General features: G+C 54.3%; 1 protein-coding gene across 1 annotated transcript; it reads left to right on the top strand.

Moving 5' to 3' along the window:
- The first annotated feature begins 271 nt into the window (after positions 1–271).
- Positions 272–11,486, top strand: ARHGEF15 (Rho guanine nucleotide exchange factor 15). The gene is made up of 16 exons (XM_025362306.1): positions 272–377; positions 2,025–2,674; positions 2,957–3,289; positions 3,534–3,588; positions 4,938–4,996; positions 5,099–5,310; positions 5,432–5,592; positions 5,774–5,926; positions 6,038–6,167; positions 8,702–8,776; positions 8,886–8,978; positions 9,070–9,230; positions 9,327–9,479; positions 9,633–9,715; positions 9,820–9,924; positions 11,166–11,486. Exons 2-16 carry the CDS (start codon positions 2,074–2,076, stop codon positions 11,315–11,317), a joined length of 2,526 nt encoding a protein of 841 aa, XP_025218091.1. The 5' UTR covers positions 272–377; positions 2,025–2,073; the 3' UTR covers positions 11,318–11,486.
- Positions 11,487–20,478: the final 8,992 nt, after the last annotated feature.

Genomic DNA, 20,478 nt, shown 5'->3' on the forward strand with positions numbered 1-20,478 from the left:
CCCTCCCAAAGTGCTGGAGTGCTGGGATTATAAGGGTGAACGACGACGCCTGGCCCCCTGCAAATGTTATACCTCCCTGGAGGAGACAGATCCCAAGTCCACACCTCTCCTCCCCTCAGTACTACCTCCTGGCCCTCCCCTCTAACACACACACACACACACACACACACACACACACACACACACACACACACGCCAGACACAATGGCTGGGTGGGGCTGAGGAACTGGCTTCCTCCGCAGAGATCTCAATCTGGGCCCTGAGCTCCTGCCCCAGAATCACAGGAACAGATATTTGGAGACCTCAGCCCCGCATTCCTTGCTCCAAGGGGCAGAAAGGACACGCTGAAAATAGCAACTGATTCCAAAAAGATAAAGGTAAATTCATGGGGACCTCCTGCAGAGTTAGGGAGGGAGGCCTGCGGGAGGGTCCCTCGGGGTGAAAGAGGGGTTGGCGCACGCCTGGCTGAAGAGACAGGTGGTGGTGCGAGTCCTGGGAAAGATGGTGAGACTCGCCTTGGAGGGACGCACGTAGCATCCCTTAGCTGAGACAGAGGCGTCCAGATACCCATGCTCTGTGCCATTGCGGTCTTGTCCCCACCCCTGTCCACCTCACTCCTGTGAGCCCCCATCTACACAGCTGTTCAGGTAGAACCTGTACACACATTTCCCATGCCTGAATTTCAGCTTTTCCCCAGAGCCCGTTAACCTCTGAGATCCTGGATACCTCTGTTTCCTGGGGCCCCGTGTGATGTGCGCATGTGGAGCGTGGTGTGGTTTGTTGGGGGGGGGGTGTCCGGTTGGGAGGCGGATCTGATTCCTGTTTCCTGCCCCTACTCACTCAGCCCTGGGAGGTGACTGAGAGTGGAGGGGATTCAAGGGTGAGTGTTTGGGGCCCGAGTACCTGGATTCCTGAGTGGGGGGTAGGGAAGGAAGTAAATGCAGGTACCCGAGAGGGGTGTGGGATCCCTGAGGGGTAGGGGCTGGGGAGGAGCTGGCCAGTGGTCAAGACCACTGTGTGGGTCACTTTGCTAAGTGACTTTCTGCCAGAACACAGAGGCCACTGAGCTGCCAGACCCGTCATTTACAACCCCCTTGTTCCCCCCTCATCATTTCTCAAGGACCCAATCCGAGGCCTGGAGGGGTCTGACTCTCCTGCTGAGCCCTGAAGGGAGTTTGGAGGTTCCCCTGCTTCCCAGCCCGGACCCTGCAGCCTTCTTGGGATTGTAGCCTCCTTCCTCGAGGGAGGAAGAGAAACCCAGGCCACAGCGCCCTGGCCTGACTGGTCCTCTCCTTCAGCTGGCTCTCCCAGCCACCTCCCCAGGCCTCCTGGCAAGACTCGTGCCTGTGCTGGGCTTCTCTCTGTGACCAGACCCAAGGGCAGGCGGGGACGATCAGACGCAGGACAGGAGAGACTGAGCCAGGGCCTCCTCATCTCCGGGGGTCAGAGGCTCCAGGAATCTTGATGGCAGGAAAAGGAGACTAAAAATAATCCGGAAAGGGAGAGTCCGGAGAGAGGAACTGGGAAATGGGGGGCGGAGGGCCGGTGGAGCAGGGAAACAGTGATGCACGCCTCGCAGCCCAGGCCCGGCGGACAGGCGCGCCCACGGCACCCAGACCCAGACAGCACAGAACACACATCGCACACCCACCCTGCCACCGCTATCTCAGACATGCACACTGAGAACTTCCTAACGGGCCACACGCCACACACTGTCCACTGCACTCTCCCCCTGCACACCCACCCGGCAAGCACAGAACTCGCACACTCACAATACACCGTGCCACTCCCCCACCACAACCACACACAAACCTCCGCAACACACCCCACGGACACGTGGTTCAGTAGGCAGACACAGGGTGGTTGTACTAGCAAAGGGGATCCCCCGTATTGAGTTTTATGGATTCTCTGAAACCCCCACACCAGCCTTCCCTCCTGACTTCAAAATCCTGCCTTCCAGTGGCCTCAGTTTATCCACCCTGCGGGGCACTAAGGGTCTTTCTGTTTCCCTCCCTCCTCCTCAGGGGATGACTCCAGCAGAGCACCCCACTCCTTTGAAGACCACAGAGGAAGATGTCAGCCCAGTCCTTTCCTGCAGCAACACCCCCCACGCAGAAGCCCCCTCGGATCATCCGCCCCCGCCCTCCTTCTCGTTCCAGGGCTGCCCAGTCCTCAGGGCCTCCCCACAACGGCTCCTCTCCACAAGAACTTCCCCGAACCTCCAATGATGCACCAACCCCAATGTGCACCCCCATCTTCTGGGAGCCCCCAGCTGCATCCCTCAAGCCCCCTGCTCTTTTGCCCTCCTCAACTTCTAGAACCAGCCTCGACTCCCAGACTTCCCCAGAGTCACCTTCCAGCACCCCCACACCTAGTCCAGTGTCCCGGCGCTCCGCCTCCCCGGAACCTGCTCCCCGGTCCCCAGTCCCCCCACCCAAGCCTTCTGGGTCACCCCGCACGCCTCTGCTCCCCATGGCCGGGGTCCTGGCTCAGAATGGCTCTGCCTCAGCCCCTGGCACTGTGCGGAGGCTGGCTGGCAGGTTTGAAGGGGGTGCTGAAGGCCGGGTTCAGGATGCAGACGCCCCGGAGCCAGGTCTCCAAGCGAGAGCAGATGTCAATGGGGAGAGAGAAGCTGCCCTCCCCGGGAGTGGGTCCCAGGAGAACGGTGCTCCAGGTGAGTGTGGGGGAGTGGCGCTGGGGGACCTCAATCCACCCATCTTCTTCGTTTTCAGTGCTAACGACTTTCAGGGGCTACCTTTTCAAAAATGGATTTAATGTTTAGGATATCTGGTTTCTGTATGTCAGGATTTGAAGGGAGTCAGGGTGGAGGAGATCTACAGATGCCTTGACCTTGGTGTTGCAGTTGCTGGGCAGGTTAAAGATGGAGATGGTCTATGGTCTCAGGGGTGGGGCTGGGCCCCAAGGGCTTTCTTCTTAGGATATCCATCTCCCACAGATGCTGGCCTGGCCTGCCCTCCCTGCTGCCCCTGTGTCTGCCACACCACCCGACCTGGCCTGGAGCTCAGATGGGTGCCTGTGGGGGGCTATGAGGAGGTCCCCAGGGCCCCCCGTCGGGCCTCTCCACTGCGGACCTCTCGCTCCCGCCCCAACCCTCCAAGCATCGGTCACCCTGCTGTGGTCCTCACATCCTACCGCTCCACTGCCGAGCGCAAACTCTTGCCACCCCTCAAACCTCCTAAACCAACTCGTGTCAGGCAGGACGTCACCATTTTCAGGGACCCCCCACAGCCAGATCTTGATCTGCCTTCTGAAGATGGAATCCAAACAGGTGCAGGGCCTGGGGGAGTGGACATCTGGGCTGTGAGGGGACAGGAGAGAGGCAGGGGGGGACTAAACTCCAACAAACTACAATCCCCAACAGGCCCTGGGTTCTTTGCTTCCCTACCAGCTGCGCTCTGGTGCTGATGAGAATTGCAGTTTTTATAGTAACTGTTCCTGCTGAGGCTGGAGTTGGGAGTCCTGGGCTGGGGATCCTGGAGTTTTCTTCTCTTCACTCTGGCTTCTCTCTCCAGGGGACAGTCCTGATGAAGCTCCTCGGAACGCTCCTCCAGCAACTGTGGAGGGGAGGTACCGAACACCCCCACCCCTATTCCCTGGTTCTCTCCCCACCATGCTTCTACCTGAGGGCAGACTAACCTTCAGCTCCAGCTAAATCCCACCTGCACAAAGGTGAGGGGACAAGGGCCAGGGCTCTAGAGATAAGCAGCCCTTGTTTCAAATCCCAGCTCTGGCCCTTATCAATTCTGTGATCTTATAGAAGGCTGGGTGCGGTGGCTCATGTCTGTAATCCCAGCCCTTTGGGAGGCCGAGGCGGGAGGATCACCTAAGGTTAGGTGTTCAAGATCAGCCTGGCTAACATGGTGAAACCCCATCTCTACCAAAAATACAAAAATTAGCTGGGCGTGGTGTCGGGTGCCTGTAATCCCAGCTACTCGGGAGGCTGAGGCAGGAGAATCACTTGAACCCGGGAGGCGGAGGTTGCAAGGAGCCAAGATCGCGCCACTGCACTCCAGCCTGGGCGACAAGAGAGAAACTCTGTCTCAAAAAAGAAAAAAAAAAAAAAAAAGAAAAAGAAGGTCTTTAGCCTTCCTGGGTCTCAGTGTCCTCATCTATGAAATGGGGCTAAGCATAGAAGCCACTTCATGGAATCGTGGGGATATGATATTGTGAAGAGCCGGGCCCAGAGTAAGTGTACCACTTTAACTCCCTTCCCTCACCTTGAGCTTCTATTGTAATTATTGTCTGAAAATCTATTTGGCAATCATGACCATCTCTTCTATGGTATCCAGGCTTGTTAATTATCTTAGATTCACCATTGTTATCAGGGTCCATTCATTTATTCAACAAACATTTACTAGCGTGGTTTTTAGCTTGGGCGAATGGGGGTGTGGTGGTGCCGATGACCAGAGCAGGGGAGATAAGGGGCTACACGTGCTGGTGGGAGGTGTGAGAGTGTAGTCCACCACGTTGAGCTTCCTTGACACACAAATAGGGCATTCCAGACAATGGTTGCTACGTGAGAAGGCTGAGAAGGAGACTCAGAAGTCTCTGGTCTACAATAGTTGAGATAGGAATGGGGCCCACTTAGTTCAGGGGCTCCTCTCTAAAAGGCACATACAAAGATCTGAAATTTGGGCCTGGCAAAGTAGCTCACGCCTGTAATCCTGACACTTTGCAAGGCCAAGGTGGCAGGATTGCTTGAGGCCAGGAGTTTAAGACCAGCCTGGGCAACATAGCGAAACCTTGTCTTTCCCCTTCAAACAAAACAAAAAGCCTGAGGTTTGACGTGGGGAGCCGTCAGGATCCCTACATTCAACCTGCATGTGCGTTGCCCTGTCCAGCATGGGAACAACAAGCACCCTGAGGTGGGCAGTAGTCGTGGCCCTGGGGACTCCCTTCCCTTTCTTTCTCCACAGGGAAGAGGAGGGGCTAGAGGTGCTGAAGGAGCAGAACTGGGAGCTGCCCCTGCAGGATGGTGAGGGCCTCTGGACCTGAGGGTCCCTGCTGTGACCATCAAGCAGTGGGGGAAGGGTTTGGGGGCCCTGGGCTTCCCTGAAGTGCTATGTTTGCCCTCTAGAACCTCTGTACCAGACCTACCGAGCAGCTGTGCTGTCAGAGGAGCTGTGGGGGGTCGGTGAGGATGGGAGTCCTTCTCCAGCAAATCCTGGAGATGCGCCCACTTTCCCACGACCCCCTGGACCTCGCAACACCCTGTGGCAGGAGCTTCCGGCTGTGCAAACAAGCGGCCTTCTGGATACCCTCAGCCCCCAGGAGAGGCGCATGCAGGAGGTGGGAGCTGGAGGTGGGAGACGGGAGGAGGGTGCTGGGGTTGGGCGGGCTGCATGGGTCAGACGTAGGGGAAGAGGGCCCAGGGTCCTGGCTTTCCACGACTGCCTGCTCTTCTTTCTAGAGTCTTTTCGAGGTGGTAACATCCGAGGCTTCCTACCTGCGCTCCCTGCGGCTGCTGACCGACACCTTCGTGCTGAGCCAGGCACTCCGGGACACGCTCACCCCCCGTGATCACCACACACTCTTCTCCAATGTGCAGCGAGTCCAGGGAGTCAGCGAACGGTCAGTGGCTTCCTGTACTTCCAGGGAACCTGCCCTTAGGCTGCTGGGCACGCCCTTTCCTCTCTCCCGGGCCCAGGTCCTTCCTTCTACTGACCCAGTTGGTTCCCAGCCCTTCTCTCACGAACCCGGGAGACCTGGCTCTCTGCCCCGCCCCCATTGCTTGCTTCCCCAATTCCTTCAGGTTTCTAGCAACGCTCCTGTCCCGTGTGCGCTCTTCCCCCCACATCAGCGACCTGTGTGATGTGGTGCACGCCCACGCTGTGGGGCCTTTCTCGGTGTATGTGGATTATGTGCGGAACCAACAGTATCAGGAGGAGACCTACAGCCGCCTCATGTGAGTGTCCCAGGGGTGTGGAGGAAGCTGGAGAGAGGGGTGGCGTTGAGGCCACAGCAGGCTGGGGCACCAGGGCCTCCAGGCAGCCGCTAACCACTCTTGCTTCTGCAGGGACACCAACATGCGCTTCTCCGCCGAGCTGCGCCGGCTGCAGAGCCTCCCTAAGTGTGAGCGGCTCCCGCTGCCGTCCTTCCTGCTACTGCCCTTCCAGCGCATCACCAGGCTCCGCATGCTACTGCAGGTACCCGTCCGGCTGCGGCAGTTTCCGCCCCACCAACCCCATCGGAGAACACTCCTGAGGGCTTCTTGGCCCTCCAGTTATCACCATGCACTACTCCACCTTAAACATAAAATCCCCCAAATCATAACTACGAATCTGGGTGTCTCAGCCTAGGACCCACCATGCCCTGCCTTAGGGGACCTGTGGGTTCTTCCCCTTACCTGGACTGCCTCCAGGTCCAGGTGCAGGGAAAGGGCCTCTGGCTGGAGACAGGCGTTCCACACCTAGCTCTGCCACTGACTCTCTGAGTGACCTCGGGCAAGTCCCTTCTGCTTGCTGGGTCTCAGCGGGGAGTGTGTGAGTGGTTTTTGAGGTTGTCTCTGGCTGTATTCTTCTACCCACATGCCTTCCCAACTGGGGTGATATCACCCCCAAGGGGGCAAAAATTGGTTCTTTGGGGGTGAAAATAATCTTAGTTATTCCAACAGTGGCACTCCATTAAGCTTTAGTGCATAAACAGAGTTCCAGTAGATCTGTAGAATTAAACTTTCATGGTGAGGGGGATGTTTAGGGAAAATTATCTAAAAAAGGCATCTTAGTGGGGTGATACTGGGAAAAAAAAAAGTTTGAGACACTCTTCTCCTCCTCCTTCTTCTTTTCTTTTTTTCTGAGATGGAGTCTCGCTCTGTCATCCAGGCTGGAGTGCAATGGCGCGATCTCGGCTCACTGCAACCTCTGCCTCCTAGATTCAAGCGATTCTCCTGCCTCAGCCTCCTGAGTAGCTGAGATTACAGGTGTGGACTACCACGCCCGGTTAATTTTTGTATTATTAGTAGAGATGGGGTTTAAGCATGTTGGCCACGCTGCTCTCGAACTCCCGACCTCACATGGTCCACCCGCCTCAGTCTCCCAAAGTGCTGGCATTACAGGTGTGAGCCACTGCACCCAGCCTGAGACACCCTTTTTTTTTTTTTTTTTTTTTTTTGAGATGGAGTCTTGCTCTGTCACCCAGGCTGGAGTGTAGTGGCACGATCTCAGCTCACTGCAAGCTCCACCTCCCGGGTTCACACCATTCTCCTGTCTCAGCCTCCTGAGCAGCTGGGACTACAGGCTCCCGCCACCACACCCGGCTAATTTTTTGTATTTTTAGTAGAGAAGGGGTTTCACCATGTTAGCCAGGATGGTCTCCATCTCCTGACCTCGTGATATGCCCGCCTCGGCCTCCCAAAGTGCTGGGATTACAGGCATGAGCCACTGTTCCCAGCTGACACGCTCTCTTCTATTGCAAAGCAGAGACTCCTTTCTAACCAGGTCACCCAATATGGGGATCTTTAGAGCAGTGGCATGATCACAGCTCACTGCAGCCTCAAATTCCTGGGCTCAAGGGATCCTTATGCCTCAGCCTGGGACCACAGTGCCACCATGCCCTGCTATTTATTAATTTTTGTTTTTATAAAGACAGGGTCTCACTATGTTGGCTAGGCTGGTCTTGAACTCCTGGCCTCAAGCAGTCCTCCTATCTCAGCTTCTCAAAGTTCTGGCCTTACAGGCGTGAGCCACTGAGCCCAGCGAATGGGGGGATCTTTATGTGAAGAGTTCCCAACTAGATTTTCAGTGTCTTTATGATCTTATTCAGCTTTATCTATCCCCAGTGTAGACAACACAATAATAATAATGATACTAATCATAATAGCTCAACAGCTATTGAGCTTTCTAGGAATGGTTCTAAGTGCTATACACCTGTGTAACCTTACCCACAACTGTGTGAGGGTAGGAACTATTATTTGTCTTACTTCAGAGATGAGAAAGCTAAGGCACAGGTCACATAACTTGCCCCAGGTCATATAGAAATAATTGATGGAGAAAAAATTGTAATTAAGCACTCTTAGCTACTCTGCTGTATTGCCTGCACTAACAGTTTTGGTTAATAATTATTAAAATAATAGGAACCTTCAGGCTGGGCGCAGTGGCTCACTCCTGTAATCCCAGCACTTTGGGAGGCCGAGGCGGGTGGATCATCTGAGGTCAGCAGTTCAAGACCAGCCTGGGCAACATGATGAAACCCCATTTCTACTAAAAATACAAAAAATTAGCCAGGCATGGTGGCACATGTCTGTAATCCCAGCTACTTGGGAGCCTGAAGCAGGAGAATCACTTGAACCTGGGAGGCAGAAGTTGCAGTGAACTGAGATCACGCCATTGCACTCCAGCCTGGGTGATAGAGCCAGACTCTGAAAAAAAAAAAATAGGAACCTTCTTTTCAACATTTAATATGTACCAAGAACTATGCTAAGCACTTTACCTATATTACCGTCTTGAATCCTCAAAACAATGCTATTGATATGCTAGGTGGATATTAGCCCCATTTTACAGATGGGGAAGCTGAGGCTCAGAGAGGTAACAGGACTTGCTTAGGGTTCTGCAGATGGTGAATGATGAGGTCTGTCAGCCTTGTTGAAATTGGCCAAAGCAGGCAGGGTCCTCTGAGCTGTGGCCCCTCTGAATCCCAGGGCCACAGAGCAGGGGGCCCAGTCACCCTTCCTCCTTGTCCCCAGAATATCCTGCGTCAGACAGAAGAGGGGTCCAGCCGTCAGGAGAATGCCCAGAAGGCCCTGGGTGCTGTCAGCAAGGTGGGCAGGAGGGACACTGAAGTCGGGGGAGGTGACAAGGTGGTAGAGAGAAATGGTAGGGAGTAGGGGGCTGGCCGCTGGGGTGGGTAACACAGATCCCCTTACCTAGATCATCGAGCGTTGCAGCGCTGAGGTGGGGCGCATGAAGCAGACTGAAGAGCTGATCCGGCTCACCCAAAGGCTGCGCTTCCACAAAGTCAAGGTACATCCCTGCCCAGGCTCCCCATCTTGCCCTGCCCCACAGTGCTGCTGCTGCTGCTGCTAGAACCTCCTCTGCCTCTGCTTCCTCCCAGGCCCTGCCCCTAGTCTCCTGGTCACGGCGCCTGGAGTTCCAGGGAGAGCTGACCGAGTTAGGGTGCCGGAGGGGGGGCGTGCTCTTTGCCTCGCGCCCCCGCTTCACCCCTCTTTGCCTGCTGCTCTTCAGCGACCTGCTGCTCATCACTCAGCCTAAGAGGTGAGTCCTAGGGAAGGAAGGAGCCCAGTCTGGCGTGGGCAGGAGGGGTCCAGCGGGACCCCTGCTGTCCTTCTGAACGACCTCATCCCTGGGCAGTGGGCAGCGGCTACAGGTTCTGGACTATGCCCATCGCTCCCTGGTCCAGGCCCAGCAGGTTCCGGATCCATCTGGACCCCCTACCTTCCGCCTCTCCCTTCTCAGCAACCACCAGGGTCGCCCCACCCACCGGCTACTCCAAGCTTCTTCCCTGTGAGTTGTATTTCCTTCAGAAAACACCCTTGGGACGCTTATCTGACCTCTCAGAGCTCCTCCGACTTCCCCAGTCTCTCTCTTCTGTGGCTCCTGTCTCAGCCCCAGAGGATCTCTTGGGCCATCTGTGACACTTCCCAATGTCCCCACCAGATCAGACATGCAGCGCTGGCTAGGAGCCTTCCCGACCCCAGGCCCTCTTCCCTGCTCCCCAGACACCATCTATGAGGACTGTGGTGAGTATCCCCCTAGATGGGAGGAGGGAAGAAAAAGTGAGTCTTAGAGGAATATGGTGGAGAAGCTAAACAGGATCACTTTAATGCCACCCACCCCCAACCAGACTGTTCCCAGGAACTGTGTTCAGAGCCATCTACACCTGCCAAAACTGAAGGACGGAGTCTGGAGTCCAGGGCTGCCCCCAAACACCTGCACAAGACCCCTGAAGGTGAGACAGTCTTTCATTTATTTATTTTGTATTTATTATTATTATTATTATTTGAGACAGATTCTCATTCTGTCAGCCAGGCTAGAGTGCAGTGGTGTGAGCTCGGCTCACTGCAACCTCCGCCTCCCGGGTTCAAAGGATTCTCCTGCCTCAACCTCCCAAGTAGCTGGAATTACAGGCACCCACCACCAAGCCTGACTAATTTTTGTATTTTTGGTAGAGATGGGATTTCACCATGTTGGCCAGGCTGGTCTCGAACTCCTGACCTCAGGTGATCCGTCTGCTTTCACCTCCCAAAGTGCTGGGATTATAGGCATGAGCCTCCGGTGCCTGGCCTTCTTTCTTTCTTTTTTTTTTTTAATGGAGGTGGGGGTCTCGCTATGTTGCTCAGGCTGGTCTTGAACTCCTGGGCTCAAGTGATCCTCCTGCCTCAGCCTCTCAAAGTGCTGTTATTATAGGCATGAGCCCCTGAGCCTGGCCGTGTTTCATTTATTCATTCAGGAAATATTTATTAAGCACCTACGAAGTGCCACTCGCTGTTCTAGGGACTGTGCATCAAACGTATCAATCACACTTCCTTCCTTGCTGGAGCCATGTTCTAGCAGAGGAGGCAGACGATAAAGAATGAGCAAAATAAGTAAATTATAAAGTACATGTGAAGGTGAGGAGTGTTATGGGGGAAAAAAAAAGTGAGCAGAGCAAAGAAGGTCAGGAGTTCCAGGGTTGGGCAGCGTGAAATTTTCAATACGGAGGCTGAGGTGGACCTCACTGAGAAGGCAGCATGAAGCTTGATGGAGCTAATTTAGGCCCATGGTGTCTGGGGGAAGAATGTCCCAGCTGGAGGCAGCAGGCAGTGCAAAGGCCCTGTGGTTGGTGTGTGACTGAGGAACTGTAAGGAGGCCAGTGTGGCCAGCAGGAGAGAGAAAGGGGGAGAAGCAAATGAGGTCACACAAGTGGCAGGGACGGGATCACGCAGGACCTGACAGGTCCCTGCAAGGACTCCACCTCTTACTCCAAGTGACATGAGCAGCCATGCAGGGCTTGATGGAAGAGCAGCCCAGACCCTCTCCAAGCTGCTGTCACCTCCACTTCTGATGCCCTTTCTACTGATGCTCCAGGCTTATCCATGAATTCCCACACCTACAATGACCCTGAAGGCCTGAGAACCCATGAGGCCCCCTTTCCCTCTTCACCTGCTTCCTGTCCCTACCTCACTGGATCCCCTGTCTCTCTTCCCCCAGGTTGGCTGAAGGGGCTTCCTGGGGCCTTCCCTGCCCAGCTGGTGTGTGAAGTCACAGGGGAACACGAAAGGAGGAGGCACCTTCGCCAGCACCAGAGGCTTCTCGAGGCTGTTGGGCCTTCTTCAGGCACCCCCAATGCCCCCCCACCTTAATGCAGGCTGAGGAGGGGGCACATGTTGGGAGACACCTACCAGTGTGGCACGGAGAGAACAAAGCCCATTCATCCATTGGATTCACTGTCAGTGGAGATACTACCTCTCGTGGCAACCAGTAGAGATCGAGCTTCAGGACCGGGCAGCCAATGAAAACGGCCTCTTGAGCCCACAGCAATAAGAATGAATGAGGATGCCGGCCGGGCGCGGTGGCTCAAGCCTGTAATCCCAGCACTTTGGGAGGCCGAGGCGGGCGGATCACGAGGTCAGGAGATCGAGACCATCCTGGCTAACATGGTGAAACCCCGTCTCTACTAAAAAAAATACAAAAAACTAGCCGGGCGTGGTGGCGGGCGCCTGTAGTCCCAGCTACTCGGAGGCTGAGGCAGGAGAATGGCCTGAACCTGGGAGGCGGAGCTTGCAGTGAGCCGAGATCGCGCCACTGCACTCCAGCCTGGGTGACACAGCGCGAGACTCCGTCTCAAAAAAAAAAAAAAAAAAAAAAAAAAGAATGAATGAGGATGCCTTGAATGTGCGGCCAATGGAGACAGAACCTTAGTGCAGAGCAGCCAATGGGTACTGAGCTGGCTGAGCCTACGGCCAATGAGTATTCCTGCTATGCTCAAGACCAAGGAAGATAAATCTAGATCATGGCAGTTAAAAAGGGGCCTCCTTGGAGATAAAGTCCTAGGATAAAATTGTGAACAGGAATGAGCAGGAAGCCAACCAGCCAAAGAAAATGGTGATCTGGGCCCAAGAGACCAGTACTCACCCTGGTTGGTTCTGCAGCAATGACTGGTCCTGTCTTTTGAGTCCGGGACATACTAGTTTCCATTCATGGGTGCTTCCTGTGCCCTCTCAAGTCAGTTCTTCTCTTCCAGAAGAATTCAGAGTGTGTGTCTCAGAAAATCTGCGTGTGTGCACTTGCATGTGTAGATATGTGTGTGTATGTATCAGGGAAGGCATTCTGCCGACTGTGGTGTGTGTGTGGTGATTGTGTTCCTCACCCACAAATGCTCCATTTCTTCCTTTACCTCTCATTTTTCCTATTACTTGCTCCAAGAAAGATGCTAAGTCTGAGCTCCAGAAGAGACTGTGCTGGGTGTGGCTTGGCACCCAGGGGATGAAAGCCCTGAGCTCTGGGTCTCTTGGAGGCCAGGGTTCCGTGGCAGGTGCGGGGCAATGTTATGGAGCAGCCAACAACCTGGCAGAGGAGCCCAAGGGACTGAAGATGGCCAGTAGCTGGGTCCTGAGGCCCCTGAAGTCTGCAGGCCCTTCACCTTGCCCCAAACGCTGGCCTCCATAATTCCTGCCTGCAGATTCCCCAACTTGGAGTGTAATCCACCAGCCAGCCTCAGCCTTGAGCTTCGGAACCACATTAGATCCTGCATCTGGGTGAAGAAACGGGAGCTGTGGATCACAGGCCAGCCAGTGAACCTCCTGGGCTTTTTTGCCTTTGTCCTGATCCTCTCACAGAAACACTGGGCCAAACAGTGGGGAGAGATTGGAGAGCGGGTGTGGCTGCCCAACCCCATCCAGAGTATCTGTTTCCAGATGAGTAAATGCCTCGCATGATACCAGAGGAGGTGAGGGACAGAGACAGCAAGGCAGACAGTGACTGGCAGGGGGTCCCAGGCCCGGGACAAGGCCTCCCCTTCAGCACAGCAACTTGCCCAGGACCGACACTGTCACATTGACTGCAGGAGGCACAGGGACTCCGGGAGACTCAGAGGCAGAGAGCACTGGCGTTTGGCAGTCCATGACATTGGAGACTCCCCTAGCAGGGTGCCTGACGTGGGGAACCCTCAATAAATAGTGGTGCATTTGTACTGAGGCTCTCCGGGGAAGTGTGTGCTTACAGGAGCAGTGGTCTCCAAGTGTGGTTTCATAAGGGGGATGGGGCTGCTTGGAAAGGGGTCCAGAGCAGGGGTCAATTCTGTTGGGAACTGGGGCTTGAAGGTCATGTGCAAGACCTGAGTTTGTCAGCCCACTCAGTTCCTGAGGGCTCTGAGGTAGTGGTGCTGGTGGCAATGGTGGTGGGTTTGCAGCAGCTGTGGCTGGGGGCCGCTGCAGACTGGGCAATGCCTGGGGCTCAGACAGGCGATGAAAATGCAGCAAGAAGAATAAAAAGGGCAATCAGGGCTGGTCACGGTGGCTCGCACCCGTAATCCCAGCACTTTGGGAGGTCGAGGTGGGCGGATCACTTGAACTCAGGAGTTTGAGACCAGCCTGGGAAGCATAATGAAACCCTGTCTCTACAAAAAATACAAAAATTACCCAGGCACAGTGGCATGCGCCTATAGTCCCAGCTACTTGGGATGCTGAGGCAAGAGGATAGCTTAAACCCGGGAGGTCGAGGCTGCGATGTGCCATGTTTGCACCACTGCACTCCAGCTTGGGTGACAAAGCAAGACCCTGTCTCAAAAAAAAAAAAAAAAAAAAAAGGCAGCAATAAAGGCCCTTTACTGACCAGCCAATCATCTCTGTATTTAATTCAATTATACCTATTTATTGAGTGCCTTCAATGTGCCAGGCATTGTTCTAGGATCTGGGCATACAGACATGAAAAAGACAAGGTCCTTTCCCTCAGGAAACCTTCATCCTGAGGGTGAGAGGTGACAGGGACAATTACCATGTCACCAAATTAATAAGTAAGATAAGATCAGGCCGGGCCAGTGGTTCACCCCTGTAATCCCAGCACTTTGGGAGGCTGAGGTGGGCGGATCTCTTGAGGTCAGGAGTTCAAGACCAGCCTGGCCAACATGGTGAAACCCTGTCTCTACTAAAAATACAAAAATTAGGCCGGGTGCAGTGGCTCACGCCTGTAATCCCTGCACTTTGGGAGGCCAAGGCGGGCCGATCACTTGAGGTCAGGAGTTCGAGACCAGCCTGGCCGACATGGTGAAACTCTGTCTCTACTAAAAATACAAAAATTAGCTGGGCGTGGTGGTACATGCCTGTAAGTCCTAGCTACTTGGGAGGCTGAGGCAGGAGAATCATTTGAACCTGGGAGGCGGAAGTTGCAGGAGGTTGCAGTGAGCCGAGATCGCAGCATTGCACTCCAGCCTGGGCGACAGGGCGAGATTCCGTCTCAATAAAACAAAACAAGGGCTGGGTGCAGTGGCTCACGCCTGTAATCCCGGCACTTTGGGAGGCCAAGGCAGGCGGATCACCTGAGATTGGGAGTTCCAGACCAGCCTGACCAATATGGAGAAACCCTGTCTCTACTAAAAATACAAAATTAGCCAGGCGTGGTGGCGAATGCCTGTAATCCCAGTTACTTGGGAAGCTGAGGCAGGAGAATCGCTTGAACCCGGGAGGCAGAGTTTGCAGTGAGCCAAGATGGCACCATTGCACTCCAGCCTAGGCAACAAGAGCGAAACTCCGTCTAAAAAACAAAACAAAACAAAACAAGCCCCCCTCCCCCACAAAAAAAAAAAACCCAGCAGTAAGATAAAATCAGTAAGCAGTAAGCCGAAAATACAGCAAGGGCTGTGGCATAGAATGTTGTGTGTGTGTTTTTTTGGGGAGGGTGGTGGCTTTAGGGAAGATCTTGGAAGATATGACATTTGAACTGAGACCCAGATGACTTCCAGAGGAAGTAGCCCTGAGAAGATCTGGGGAAAGAGCATTCGAATGGAGGCAACAGGGGACGATAGCCCAGGAACAGAAGGTAGTGGTAGTGGGGATGGGAATCGGTGCACCTGACCCTTCAAGTGTCCTGGTAGGGGGAGCCCCTCCCCACCCAGGTCTCCCTCCCTCTTTGGCATAAGACGGAGACACTGGGCTACTCAGACAGACAGACATCCGGGGCAGACACGTATCCCATACACCTCTCCTGGCTCCTCATCCCCTACTAGAGTCCTGCCACTAAGGAAGCCCCCATGCTCCAATTCAGATGTTCTGATGGTGGGATAATGGGGAGATGTGGACCAGGTAAGGGTTACTTTGGAGACATAAAGGTGCATACAATACAACCATATGTTCCAAAAGAGACTGAGAAGACAGGAAGGGAGGGCGTTGCCATGTTTCCTGACTTTTAGGAGTTGGTTTCTGTTATCTCAGATCCCGCTTTCCATTTTGGGGTGACCTGAGTGTGTTTGTCCTGGAGGGGTCTGTATTCTGCTGGCCAGTCCAAGGGGGCCAAAGGGCATGAAACACAGCTATATGAGAAAGGGGCGGATGTCGGGGAATGAGGACCACAGCAAGGAGAGTGTGGATAGACCCAAGATGGGGATGGTGTAAGGAGGACAGAAAAGGGAGACTGATGGGGGGTGTTGCAGGACAGGTGGCAGGAGGTAACTCAGCTCATCCCGAATTGTCTCCCTCCCTCTCCCTCAGGCATCTCTGCTATGGGAGTCCAGCGTCCCCTCCTACCTGTGTTCTTTCTGCCCCTCTGGGTTGCCTCCTGCAACTTCCTCACCGGCGGCGTAGGAGGGCCCATGGGAGAAGCCTCTCAGCTGTGCCGTGTCTGGGTTCCAGGCATGCTGGTGGGGGTAGTACAGAGAGGTTCACTGAGTCAGCTGGGGAGTCCTAGAGCCACTATCACCTTATTCCCTCACAGTCTATCATGCTGGGGAGGTGGAGGAAACCAACATTTCCACAGGCTCAGGAAAGGCACAGGCGTCCCAGGGGAGAGATTCCTGAGGGGATAGGGTGGGAAAGCTGGGCCCCAGTTGGGGACCTCTCTTTGAGTCAGTGTGGGCACTCTTCACCCATGGCCCTGCTCCTCATAGCTGAAGCCTCCATATTCTGGGAGTCAATTGTCAACCTAAAAGGAAGAGGCTGAGGCACAAAATATGACTCAAAGAGTTTACTTGAGCCCAAGAGGGCCAGGCGCGGTGGCTCACGCCTATAATCCCAGCACTTTGGGAAGCCGAGGCAGGTGGATCACCTGAGGTCATGACTTCGAGACCAGCTTGGCCAACATGGTGAAATCCCGTCTTTACTAAAAATATGAAAAATTAGCCGGGTGTCATTGTGCCTGCCTGTAATCCCAGCCACTTGGGAGGCTGAGGCAGGAGGATCGCTTGAACCCTGGAGGCAGAGGTTGCAGTGAGCTGAGATCGCTTCATTTCCCTCCAGCCTGGGTGACAAGAGTGAGACTCTGTCTCAAAAAACAAAAAACGACTTTGGGAGGCCGAGGCGGTTGGATCACGAGGTCAGGAGATCGAGACCATCCTGTCCAACACGGTGAAACCTCGTCTCTACTAAGAAATACAAAAAAATTAGCCGGGCTTGGTGTCGGGCGCCTGTAGTCCCAGCTACTCGGGAGGCTGAGGCAGGAGAATGGCGTGAACACGAGAGGCGGAGCTTGCAGTGAGCAGAGATCGCACCACTGCACTCCAGCCTGGGCGACTGGGTGAGACTCCGTCTCAAAAAAAAAAAAAAAAACCACAACCGAACAAACAAAAAACAAAGGGAGGACGGCTGCCAGGAAGACTCAGACCCAAGTAACCTTGGATATGAGCTCCATTAGGGCTTTGTTACAAGCAGGTTTTCAAAGGCAAAAAAGGGGCACAGGGAGTGAGCTGTGGGCAGATACAAAGTTGTTAGGAATTCTCATTGGTTTAAAGGAACCTCATTGATTAGTGATTGGCTATATACTGTTAAGCTGTAGGGGGTGGGTTATAGTATCCAGTGTGGCATTACTAGGTTAATTCATAGCTACTTATGGCAATAGCAAGCCAGTGCAAGCAGTTCAAGAGATGAACACATAGCTCAAAGGGGGCAATCGGATGTCACTGTTGTCTCATTTTAATTCCTCTCTGGCCCTGATTTATTTATTTATTTTTGGTCACAAGGTTTGGCTTTGTCACCCAGGCCAGAGTGCAGTGGCACGATCTTGGCTCACTGCAGCCTCGACCTCCTGGGCTCAAGCGATCCTCCTGCCTCAGCTTCCTGAGTAGCTGGGACCACAGCCAGTAGCCACCGCACCCGACTGATTTCTGTATTTTTTGTAGAGACGGCGTTTCACCATGTTGCCCAGGCTGGTCTGGAACTCCTGGGCTCAAACGATCCTCTCCATGGGCCTGATAATTTTAAAAGGCTTGCCTTCCTCAGATAAAAAGTTTTTCTTTTCCTACAAGATAAGGCAGAGAGTAAAGGGCACGGGCCTCTCTTTGCACTGGCCTTTTGTGGGCTCCGGGTCAACATCTTTGTGGCTGACATCGCAGATAAGCGGGGGTGGGGGTTGCAATCACGCCCACAAGCAACAGAGGAAAGAGAGGAGCCTCGCCCTCTTCCCCCCACTCCCCGGTCCCCCAAGTCTGCTCACTAGCTCTCTCCTCCTCCTTCCACCCGCAAGGAACCCTCCAGCCCACTTCCTGTGATCCTTTCCGGAGCCCTTCAGCCTGGCTTGCTCTCTGGCCATCTAGGAAAGCTTCTCTTTCCTCCCTCCATACTCGCAGGTTCAGCTACAGAGGTAACTGCAGGCTCAGGTTCTTCAGAGTGGCCAGCCCACCAGCCCACCGTCCCGGTGCAGCAGTGCCTCTCCCGCGACAGTTCCACCGCGAGCCTGGCGGGTTCCAGACCTAGCTTCCCAGCACGTCCTCTCCAAGCCACGGTCTCACCACCCTCCAGCAGCCTCGGGCGACACCAAGGGGAGCAGAGCGCTGGAGCTCCTGGGAGACCCCCGACCCTAGCGGGACTCCCCTCATCCTCCGGGGCGTGGCCAGGTCCAGCTTTGGCCCCGCCCCCAGCCCCGCCCCCGCCCCTCCTGCAGGGGCTGCCCCTGGCTCTCTGCGGGAGACCCGGACTCTGTGCGTGAGCTCAGCCCGGCCATAGGGCTTCCTGCAGCTGGGTCTCAGCAAGTCTGGCAGGGCTCTGGAGTCTCCTGGCCTGGCTGTGTCTCCTGGTTCTCAGGGCTCGTCTCCCACGCGGGGCGGAGTGTGGGAGTGGGCTGCTCCCACGGAAGAATCCTGGGGAAGTTGAGGCACTGACTCCCGCTGTCCAGAACACTGCCCGACGCCCGCCTCAGCGCGCCACTCCTGCTTCCCACCCACCCGCAGAACTCTCGAGGTCGCAACGGCCCTCACCAGGTCCCAGGGCCTGCGTTCAGCTGCTTGATCCGACTAGGGTTGGCTTCGGACCCGAGTGGGTCAGCTCCGCGCCCGATGGAGTTTTTCAAGCTGGTGCCTGCACGTGACCCCGCCGCAGGGCATGGAGCCGTGGGCTGCGCCCGAACTTCCCCACAACCACCGCTGACCGAAGCCTCTCCCACTCCGTCCACCGTTCGAAACCTGAAGCCGCCCTCTGTGAGAAAGCGTTGGGGTTGAATCCAGACTTTTTGGGAACCTTAAAATTAAAAATACAAAATATTGACTAAAAATTGGATTTGAAAGTGACCCTGAGTTTTTTTGTTTTTTGTTTTTTGTTTTTGAGACAGTCTCACACTATGGCCCAGTCTAGAGTGCAGTGGCCTGGCGTGATCTCGGCTTACCGCAACCTTCGCCTGCTGCGTTCAAGGGATTCTCCTGCCTCAGTGTCTCGACTAGCTGGGACTACGGGCGTGCGCCACAACACTCGGCTAATTTTTCGTTTTTTTAGTAGAGACGGGGCTTCACCATATTGGCCAGGCTGGTTTCGAACTTCTGACCTCGTGATCTGCCCCCTCTTGGCCTCCCAAAGTGCTGGGATTACAGGCGAGGCACTGCGCCCAGTTACTCTTCCTTGATTTAAGACAACCCTTGGTTACTGTGATTGGGTTGAAATGGGTATGTGTCCCAATTTGGACCAAAGAGTTCAGAGACAGTTAATTCGAGACCCACCCAAGAGCCACTTGAATGAGCCATTCCCTGTTTCCCTGGACATTGTGGTGTGAGGATATAACGTCTGGATCAGTGGCTGCCATTTTAGTGCAGTGAGAGGCAGCTTGGAGTTGCTGGGGAGGCAGCCTGATGAAGGAGCCAACACCACAAAACTGGAAATGGAGAGACAAGGGGAAAGCCAGGTCCTTGTTATCATCACTTGAGTTCCAGGATCAAGTCTCATCTGAAGCTTATATCTTGATTTTTCAGTTATTTTTGTTTGTTTGTTTGAGACAGGATCTCTCTCTGTTGCCCATGCTGGAATGAAGTGGCATGATCTCGGCTCACTGCAACCCTCTGCCTCCTGGGTTCAAGCTATTCTCATGCTTCAGCCTCTCTAGTAGCTGGGACTACCGGCATGTGCCACCATGCCTTAGCTAATTTTTTTTTTTTTTAGATGGAGTCACACTCTGTCGCCCAGGCTGGAGTGCAACGGCGAGATCTTGGCTGACTGCAACTTCCGCCTCAAGTGATTCTGTTGTCTCAGCCTCCTGAGTAGCTGGGATTGCAGGCGCCTGCGATCATACCCGGTTAATTTTTGTGTTTTTAGTAGAGACGAGATTTCACCATGTTGGCCAGGCTGGTCTCGAACTCCTGACCTCAGGCGATCTGCCCGCCTCAGCCTCACAAAGTGCTGGGATTACAGGCATGAACCACTGAGACCAGCCTTGATTCTTCAGTTTTATAGGTCATTAAATTCCCTTTATCCCTTAAACCAGTTTGAATCTCCTTTCTTTTATTAGCTACAGAGTCCTAACTGATTCAGATAATCCACAATACAATTGTACTCTTAGCTATTCCAGAGAGGCCATTTATCTCACTGGCAGCTCTTCCTCTCCTGTCTGCCTTCCTGTTCAGACTCTGTGGGTCATGCAATGAATTCCCAAATGGTAGGATGCAAATCTGAGGTGGGCAGGTCCACTTCAAGTCTGCCTGCTTGTTACAATATGTAATTTTGCCAAAGTTGCTTCAATTTGGTCCTCATCATGGCTTGCCATTTTATTTAAGACAAGACCAGACCGGGCGCGGTGGCTCACGCCTGTAATCCCAGCACTTTGGGAGGCCGAGGCGGGTGGATCACTTGAGGTCAGGAGTTCGAGACCAGCCTGACCAATATGGTGAAACCCCATCTCTACTAAAAATACAAAAATTAGCTGGGTGTGGTGGCACATGCCTGCAATCCCAGCTACTTGGGAGGCTGAGGCAGGAGAATCGCTTGAACCCAGAAGGTGGAGTTTGCAGTGAGGCAAGATGGCACCATTGCACTCTAGCCTGGGCAACAAGAGTGAAACTCTGTCTCAAAAAAAAAAAAAAAAAAAAGACTAGATTGGGCATTTAGAACGTCAGAGTGAA

Source organism: Theropithecus gelada, chromosome 16 (assembly GCF_003255815.1).
Source record: "Theropithecus gelada isolate Dixy chromosome 16, Tgel_1.0, whole genome shotgun sequence".
Lineage (NCBI taxonomy): Eukaryota > Metazoa > Chordata > Mammalia > Primates > Cercopithecidae > Theropithecus > Theropithecus gelada.

Coding starts and splice junctions, on each gene's coding strand:
- ARHGEF15 (XM_025362306.1), top strand. CDS start 2,074: ATGTCAGCCCAGTCCTTTCCTGCAGCAACACCCCCCACGCAGAAGCCC. Junction 8,777..8,885: donor CCCTGGGTGCTGTCAGCAAG/GTGGGCAGGAGG, acceptor CCCCTTACCTAG/ATCATCGAGCGTTGCAGCGC. Junction 9,716..9,819: donor CACCATCTATGAGGACTGTG/GTGAGTATCCCC, acceptor ACCCCCAACCAG/ACTGTTCCCAGGAACTGTGT.